This window comes from Danio rerio, chromosome 9, assembly GCF_049306965.1.
Source record: "Danio rerio strain Tuebingen ecotype United States chromosome 9, GRCz12tu, whole genome shotgun sequence".
Lineage (NCBI taxonomy): Eukaryota > Metazoa > Chordata > Actinopteri > Cypriniformes > Danionidae > Danio > Danio rerio.
The window spans coordinates 3,492,024-3,501,244 of NC_133184.1; the positions used below are offsets into that span (position 1 = coordinate 3,492,024).

Here is a 9,221-nt window from a genome sequence, read left to right on the forward strand (position 1 = left end):
GTACCTTTTCTCTTTATTGTGACGTATTGTGAATATCTGAGTTAAATTAGTCAAAAATGTTGGGTGGAGCTTGATGTTGTCCTTTGAGAATTGATTGTATTACTTTTAGCTTAGCATAGGTCATTGACTTGAAGTAGACCATTAGCATCTCCCTCAAATCTGAGCAGAGTTTTGATTAAAGAGTGTTCTATTAAGAGCATTAATTGTCATTTTTAAGAAACCTATCTTGCTAAAACATGCTAAAAATGAGACCTGTGACACTTTCAGGATTCGTCAATCAGGAAAAAGCGGGAGCTGGAGGAGAGAAGACCGTCTGAGGGGAATAAAATATCCCTTTTCACTGACAAACGCAAACATAAGATCCTGGTACTGAGATTTATTTAATCTATATCTGTATTGAATGTTCATTTTTAAGAACGATAGCACCCAATCAGCTTCTGGAAATTAACTTTATCGTCATTTTTACAGTCTTGCAGTGGGGATGCCAGATGTGTGGAGATTAAGTGCCCTCTACAGGGTCTGGACAGTACTGCGGTCATCGTCTTGAAATCCCGCCTGTGGAACTCCACTTTCCTTGAGGTTTGGACAATGAAGAGAGCTCATTTTTGTACTCTTGAAAGAACTTTTGTCTGATTGTTATAATAATGTCTTGTCTTTCTCTTTAAAACAGGATTTTGCATCCTACAATTACCTTGATATCATAGTGAAAGCCTCCATAAGTCTGGATGTTTCTGCCAAGAATATCGTCCTGAAAAATCCTGAAACTCAGGTAACTTGGTTTCCAAAAAATGAAAAGTCTGTCATCATTTGCTCATCCAAACATATTTCTTTCTTCTGTTGAACACAATATATACTGAAGGAAAAACAGCCAATGACTTCAATAGTATTTTTGTCCTTACCATAGATGTCAACGGCTGCTTATTGTCCAGCATTCTTAATATCTTGTTATTCTCAATATCTTGTTTTGTGTTCAACAGAAGAAACAAATTCATAAAATAGTTGCATTAATCCTGTGTTCACACCAGATGTGTCTTGCATAAATAAATTGCCCTATTCAGACATAAAAAGATGCACGAACATTTTAAGTTTACTAGCGTCATTCGCGCGTCAAATTTGCTCATGAAATTCACTTCTGTCTTCGCTTCTGTCTGCTGTGGGCTAGGCATCATGGGCAGGGTTTCTGCCTTCTGTTAGTGGCCCTAGTTTCGTTGCTAAATGCATGACATGGATTTGATTGAGAGCGTAGCTGCGCTTTAGGAAGGCTTATAAACAGATTCGTTTGCCGTCGTGTCTGAGTCCACTAGATCCTTTCAGAGGTGCACCCAGCTCTGTGAGTTCATCAACTCCTCCAGAAACTGTACCTGGATGATAGAAGCTTTCAGCGGTGCTTCCGACTGAGCCCAGCCCAGTTTGATGAGCTGTTGTCTGGTGTTGACATCATAATCACGCCCCTACAAGAGCAAGCTTCTGATTGGTTAACGTGTCGCGAATGCCTGATAAAGTTCAGATTTTCCAACTCAATTTTCCAAGGCACAAAAAGTTCTATTCACGCTACCTCATTTAGGATGTAAATTTGCCTCTTTGCATGGACTTTACATGTAAATCACCTGCACTTGACACTTCATTTGCGTCTGGTGTGAACACACCATAAGAATCCAGCCTTTCTAAATCCCACCCTTCTGAGAGTCTGCTTTGATTGGTCAAATAATTAGCCCATTCTGTTGTGAGCACGATATTAGTGAAACCAAGCTTATGTGTTTGCAGGGCCGGCGCGTCCATAGAGGCGACCTAGGCGGCCGCCTAGGGCGGCAGTGTAGAGAGGGCGGCGTCACGACACCTCCCTCACCACCCGCGTCCTCAGATATATTCCCGCATAGGCGACAGAATAGACAGGGCGGCGTCAGCGACACCTCCATCAGCACCCGCATGTCCTAAGTTATATCCGCGCATAGAGCGGCAGAATAGAGGTCCGCGACACTTACGCATCCTCAGTTATATCCACGCATAGTGCGGCAGAATAGAGAGGGTGGCGTTCGCGACACCTCCCTCCCTCAGCACCCACGCGTCCTCAGTTATATCCGTGCATAGGCCGGCAGAATAGAGGTCCGCGACACCTCACTTCATTTTCATAACCGGTCACTTTCGTTTTCACATTGGGGTTGAGGGCGGCATGATCGTCCTCTGCCTACAGCGGCAGTTCAGCTTGCTCCGGCCCTGTGTGTTTGATTCCCAGGGAAAACAAGAACTGATAAACTGATGTTTAGCTTCTGTGCTATTGGGGAAGTCAACGTAAAATTAAGCTGTGTATAAAAGCATCTGACAAATATGTAAATTTAAATCTACAGTGTTTGAAGTCAGCATGAAACAGAAGTTGTAATAGTACTTTTATTTAATCTTATTCTGACATGAAACTGCTTCTGAAATTAGAAAAAAAAAGTAGAACGGGGCTTGATACTGTCCTTTGGGTAATTGGTTGGATCATTGAATGTTTTGTGTTGCTAAACTTGGTGTTACAATGTAAGATGCTAATGTTAGCATCTAATGTAAGATGCTAATATTAGCTAATGTTTACATTTGTAATATTTATACTTCTTGCTAGTTAAAGACCACCTCATGGGGATTTTTATAACTCTGAATCCGCGTCTCAGTTCGGAGACTGCTACTGTCCGCTAGAGCTCGCGTTTTCGGCCGCAGCTGCAAACATTAAGACAGCTTTCAAGACTGAAATGAAATACAGTAGCTGCGTCCCAAATCGCATTCTTATGCACTATTCTATGCCATTTTGTAGTATAAATAGTGTAAGTAGTGTGTTCACACTGAAAACTCTCAAAAAATAAGTGCACTTTAATTATCCGGATGATGCACTCATTCAGCCGCTAAAATGAAGTGTGTAATGATGGACACTTCACGCACTCAACGACCACAGGTTTGCTTACGTAGCAGAAGGGGCGGAGCTATCGGATGCACATGTTGGATAACTTTATTTATTTTGGATGGTGAAAGCAAAATTCTCCTACAAGAGTGATTATAGCGCCTCCCGATGGTGAATGCGGTTATACTCATGGCAGGTATTATTTGATAATTCGGTCGTTTATTTCACTGATTTGGCAACCGTCAAACGTCATCAGGGAAACGGTTTAAATTTCCACTTAGTAAAAAAACATTAGTGCGCCATTTGGGACGACACTACATACATATACTATCCTGTTGAGTGTGGAAGTGCATAAGTACATAGTGCATGAGTGCATAGTGTATAGTGTGCCATTTGGGACGCAGCTAGTTTGTTTTCCACCAAGGCAACCTAGGATGCTGAAATATAATTGAGTAAACTGGCAGTGGGCTGGTTAGAGAGACCGAAACAAAGACAGACATTCTGATACTAAACGCACATTTTCAAATCAGAAAAACTGACTTTAGCCTTGCTTTTAAGATAAACAAAAAAAAAAAAAGTACCTTCACTTAGCATGTTACGTACATATCTGCAAACATATTGTGGTATTTCTATGATTTAGAAGAGTCAAAAACTTAAATTAAACGACTAATTTTCATGCGCAGGTGAGGTTGACGGTGTTCCCGGAGACGACAGCGACTCCGTTTGGAGGAGTGCCGTGGTGGATCATTCTAGTGGCTGTTCTAGCTGGAATCCTAATGCTGGCTCTCTTAGTTCTGCTACTCTGGAAGGTAAATTCAGCACTCGTGCATGTAAAAATGAAGTAAACCTTACCCAGCAAGATCATATATGTGGCTGAGTGTTACTTAAGTGGATAGGTTCCATCATTTCCTCACCCTTCAAACTTACACGTTTTATTTAAGATGTTCTGAACAGTGTTGCTTACCAAACGATGATGGTGGCCTTTGAGTTTCCTGGTATTTTTGTTCTCTACACTTAACCCACTGTTGAGTTAAATATGGACGAACACAATGTTGGATTCGTGTTGATAATTAAATGTAAATTACACTTTAACCCAACGGTGGGGTTTGTGCATACTTTAGACTCAAACAGCAGCAATCAGCATTTGTTTTAGAGTGCACTGCGGTAGAGCATCGATATCGCAATGTGTGTATCCGCAATAGTCACATCGCAGAATTAGATTATTTATTAATTCAATTATTTGGCTTGGTCCCTTATTTATCAGGGGTTGTCACAACAGAATGAACCACCAACTCTTCCACTATATGTTTTACGCAGCGGATGCCCTTCCAGCTGCAACCCTGTACTGGTAAACACCCATACACTCTCACACTCTTACACTACGGACAATTTAGTTTACAAAAAATTATTTAAAAACTGAATAACTATAAATGTACACAAATTTATAATAAATAGATAATAAACAAATAGACTCAATGATTGTAAAAATCTGTGGATTTCTGAGCTGCGTCATAGGCCTTAAAACAAAGCATTACTGATATTGCATATTCTGTGATGTGACTATTGCGGATTGGCACTTTGCAATATTGATGCTGAAATTATATATCGTGCAGCCCTAGTAGAGTCAAAAATGATTTTTGCACTACATACAGTGGAAAAAATAAGTATTGAACATGTCACTATTTTTCTAAGAAAACATGGTTCTAAAGGGGACGTTGACTTGAAATTTTCACCAGACGTTGATAGGAACCAAAAATATCCATATATTCAAAGAAAGCTAGATTAATTAGTTTACAAATTAAGTTATGTGTAATAAAAATTAAATGACACAGGGAAAAAAGTATTGAACACATGGAGAAAGGGAGGTCATGGAAAGCCCAGACAGCAGCTGAAATCTCCCAGTACTACTTCAGCAACCCTCTGCCCTTCCTCAGTGTAAATTAATATCAGCTGCTTTAGTTCAACATTTACATTAGCAGGAGGATGAAGATGAAACCAGGTTGGACATTTCAGCAAGACATTAGCTACGTTTCCATCCACTTATTTTGAAAATGCGCATAAAATACTGAGTAGGATAAACTTTTTATTCGAAAAGAAAAGATCTGCATAAACTATTATGGAAACAGTTTTACTGAACAAATTCCAGTATGCGCATTAAACAAGCCGTGTGATTTTACTATAAGAGATCAAGTGATGGTAAAAATGAGTGTGAATGGACAAATCAAGCGGCTGACCACAGTGTAAAGCATCTAAAACGTTATTTTGGTCAATCTAAAACAGCTTAACCATTTCAGTATATATTATTAATTATCTTGAGAGTAGTAAAGAGCGTCTGCGCTCCATGCCTCACAACTTTAAATGCCACCGTACGTTTATTGCATGTGTAGCAGAGGCCAGCTAGTAAGTGCTGTGCAGGTAGATCTCACTCCTTTAGCCTCCTTGGTAGAGCAACCGACTCCCATGCGGAAGGTCGTCGGTTCGATACCAGCTCGGAGCGGGTTGGGTGGCGTAGAACCAGCGGGGTTACATTGGTGCCGTGACCCGGATGGGAGTGAGGTTTAAGGGGTGAGTGTAGCATAGGCCAGCTAGTAAGTGCTGTGCAGGTAAACCTCACTCCTCTGACCTCTAAAGGTGCTCTAGCGACAGACGCTACAGGCCATACCTTAAGCCTCCTTGGTAGAGCACCCGACTCCCTTGCGGATGGTCGCCTGTTCGATACCAGCTTGGAGCGGGTTGGGTGGTTGTAGGACCGGCGAGGTTACACATGTCTTAATACTGTCTTCTAAAGCGCAAGTCATTTAATAAATAAAGAAAAAATACACGCAGCTTCTCCTACCCTAGCAAATCACGTTTTTTCCTTTTGATATTTCATCAGGCCAGTTCATCAGGAAGTGACGATTTTGTTCTCTTTGACTACTTCACTGCTTTATTCGCACGTCTTTTATACGATATTCCAGTTTTGCGCATAATTTCAATTCGCATCTTTGGATGGAAACATAGCTAACGATCCAAAACACAGCCAAGCAATCTCTCAAATGCCTTCAGAGAAAGAAAATCAAGCTGTAGAATGGCCCAGCCAATCACCTGATGCGAATCCGAAAGAAAATACAAAATAAAGCACAGATTTGATAGACGAGACCCACAGAACCATCAAGACCTTGACATTCTGTTGAAGTCTGACAAACTCACACCTGAGCAAAGCATGTAACTTCATTCTCCATATCAGAGGCGTCTTTAAGCTGCCGTCACCAAACAAGCCTTTTATATGAAGTATTAAACACATTTCAGTATTTCAGCACTTTCTCCTTCTGTCCTTTTCATTGTTATTACGCAGAACTCATTTATCAGATTTATTTTGTTTTGTTTTTATGTTTGTATTGTTTTGAGTTTTTTTTCCCAGTGATGAGTTGCGGCTGGAAGGGCATCCGCTGCGTAAAAACTTGCTAAATAAGTTGGCAGTTCATTCCACTGTGGCGACCCCGGATTAATAAAGGGACTAAGCTGACAAGAAAATGAATGAATGAATGTTTAAGTTTTTACCAAAATCTGGTTCAATTTCATGTCAACAGCTCCTTTAGAAAATATTACTCAATGGAAAAAAAACATGACGTGTACAATACTTATTTCCCCCGCTGTATTTAAAATGAGCTTTATCAATACATTTCTTGAGGGTTTCTTTGGGGAACAACTCAGCTGTTTTTAAAAATATAAGTGGATTGAACATAAAACAATTAAGTAACTTAATCGATTTGTGTTGGGACAGCATGAAGGAATTGTGTGGAACCCAGCATTTTTTACATTGCAGGACCCTCCACATGACATGTTTTGCAATGACCCCTGACTTTGCCCCCTCTGTAGTGCGGTTTCTTCAAGCGGGCGCAGAAGGACGAGTACGACGCCGCATTTCACAAAGCTGAGATTCACGCTCAGCCCTCAGACAAACTGTCCACTGAGGCCTAGCTCTCCTTACCATGGTAAAAAGACCAGTCGCTACAGCAGATCTGTGTCTGCATGACGTGTGGCCTAACTCACTAACTCATCCTGTGCTTTGACAAAAGGAAGAACAAAAGACACATGCTTTCCCAGCGTGCGTGTGAAGCGCTGCTCTGTTTTGTATCGTGTTGATTGGGTGTGCTTTTACGTGTACTGTTTTGTCAAGCATGTCCCGTCTCTCACTGTTAATCAAAGCATATTTTAAAAGAAACACTCCACTTTTTATGAGAGCAGACTCATTATATAACTCTCCTAGAGTTAAACAGATTTTTTTAAATCCATTTAGCCGATGTCTGGGTCTGACAGGAGCACTTTTAGCTTAGCTTAGCATAGAGCATGGAATCAGATTAGACCATTAGCATCTCGTTCAAACATGACCAAGGAATATTTAATAATTCCCTTATTTGGAGCTCGACTTTTCTGTTTACATTGTGTGCTAAGATACCCAAATAAGGTACCCAATAATCGCATTTCCACTGTCGGGCCAGAGTGAGCCAGGGCTTTTATCAGGCCAGGCCGTGCCAATAGTCCAGGAGCTTGAGCAGTGAGGCCAAAATCATGTTGTGTTTCCACTTGTGGCGCTGACAACAGGTGTGACGATCCAAAGCAGGTTTATTAGCAGGAGGGTTAGGCAAGCAACAGTCAACACAGGAGCAAACAGATGTATACAGGCAATCCAGGGTCGTGGTCAATAAACAGGCAGATGGTCAAAAGGCAGGCAGCAGACAGAAATCAACAGACAAACAAAGCAAGGGTCAAAACACATCAAAGCAAGACAAAGGAAACGGGTTGTAATGTCACAAAAACAGTAAACAAGACTCAGCACTGAAGTGTGTGTGTGTGCTGTATAAATAGTCCTTGTAATCAGTTCATGAGTAGTTTCAGCTGTGTCAGTCTGCAATCATGGGGATCTAGGCCAGGTGTGTAAGTGGTGCATGACTGGATCCTGTAGTCCATTTATTGGTGGATTTGTAGTTCTATGCAATACTGTGTGTTGGTCTGCACAGCCTGGATCGCTGGTGATCGTGACAGACAGGCTAGTAGCTCACAGTGCCCACACGCAAACCCCACCCCAGAACACCCCCTAAATCAAACATCACGCAACCCGCCTATTTCAGCGGGAATCAGGCAGGCAGAAAAGGCACATCACTGCATCATTATGTAATGATTAAAATGGAGACAACCGAAACAAACAAACGACAGGGTACTGTACAGCTTTACATTATGAGTCTATACGCACAGGCCTTTGTTTTTTTCATTCATTATATTTGTTTACTCATTTACCGACTGTTGGCATCGTGGATCGAGTGGTCTGACTACTAACAGAGGGATGACCCGGGTATTCAGCAGGCTGAAAAAAGTCAGCTGCTGGCCCTAAAGAAGCCCCACTTTGGCCCGATCAGGCCCCAGAAGGGACAGTGGAAACGCGACTGGCCCAGGCAAACTCGTTTAGACGCAATAGTGGAAACGCGGCTATTGAGTAACTGCTTGCTATCATTGTGCCTGCTTTAGTCAATGGCACAGCAGCAAAGTTCCTTGAATATTATCAAGGTGCAAATCATACATTGTACTGTTAGTTTGTGTAAAACACGATTCAGTTAATTAAATATATGTATTTATTTAAATTACATTTAATTCATTAATAAAATCTATTTAGGTTTTCAGTGATATTTAGGCCCAATTCCAATTCTACCCCTTAGTCCTTCCCCCATGTGTTTGGACTGTGGGGGAAACTGGAGCAACAAGAGGAAACCCACACCAACACGGGGAGAACATGCAAACTCCACACAGAAATGCCAGCTGAGGCTCGAACCAGCGACCTTCACCTCCATCTATTATTTTAATTATTAATAGTATTAAATAAAATACAGATCAAAGAAAACGACTTCTCAATATTAAAGGGCTGACCGCCTTCAGGGGGATCAAGCATTAATTAGGGGGAGTCAATCCCTCCCAAACCCCCCTGTAATTTGCACCCTGAATATTACGCCAGTATGAGCGTATAGTTCCTAGCAATATTGGCCTTGAAAGTAGCATCTAGTTAGTTTATGCTGGTCTTAGTCCACAGTAGAGTCAAGCTTTATATAAGAAAATGATCAAAACTCTTTGGTCATTTTTGAGTGAGATGCTAATGGTCTAATCCGATTCAATGATCTATGCTAAGATAAAAGTGCTCCCAGCCAGACACGTAGATTGGTTTTAATGGAATCAAAAATGGTCAAACTCAAGAGTTTAACTCCGGGAGAGTTTGTATTTTCGCAAAAGAAGTGGACTGGAACACTTAACATTTAACGCTGACTGATTTCAAAACGTTCTTAAACTTTAACATGTGTTTCTGTTTTTTTTTCTTTGCCAG

General features: G+C 41.2%; 1 protein-coding gene across 2 annotated transcripts in view; it reads left to right on the top strand.

Moving 5' to 3' along the window:
• itga6a (integrin, alpha 6a) overlaps nt 1–9,221 on the top strand; it is a 58,746-nt gene that overhangs the window by 47,473 nt on the left and 2,052 nt on the right. The window contains exons 21-25 of one of the 2 annotated variants that reach the window (XM_005167411.6): nt 268–366; nt 469–579; nt 671–769; nt 3,556–3,681; nt 6,731–6,846. In XM_005167411.6, the coding sequence (XP_005167468.2) occupies nt 268–366; nt 469–579; nt 671–769; nt 3,556–3,681; nt 6,731–6,832 (537 nt within the window). In that variant the 3' untranslated portion in view covers nt 6,833–6,846. The remainder of the gene's footprint in view (nt 1–267; nt 367–468; nt 580–670; nt 770–3,555; nt 3,682–6,730; nt 6,847–9,221) is intronic. The other variant, XM_005167409.4, reaches the window with a different exon arrangement.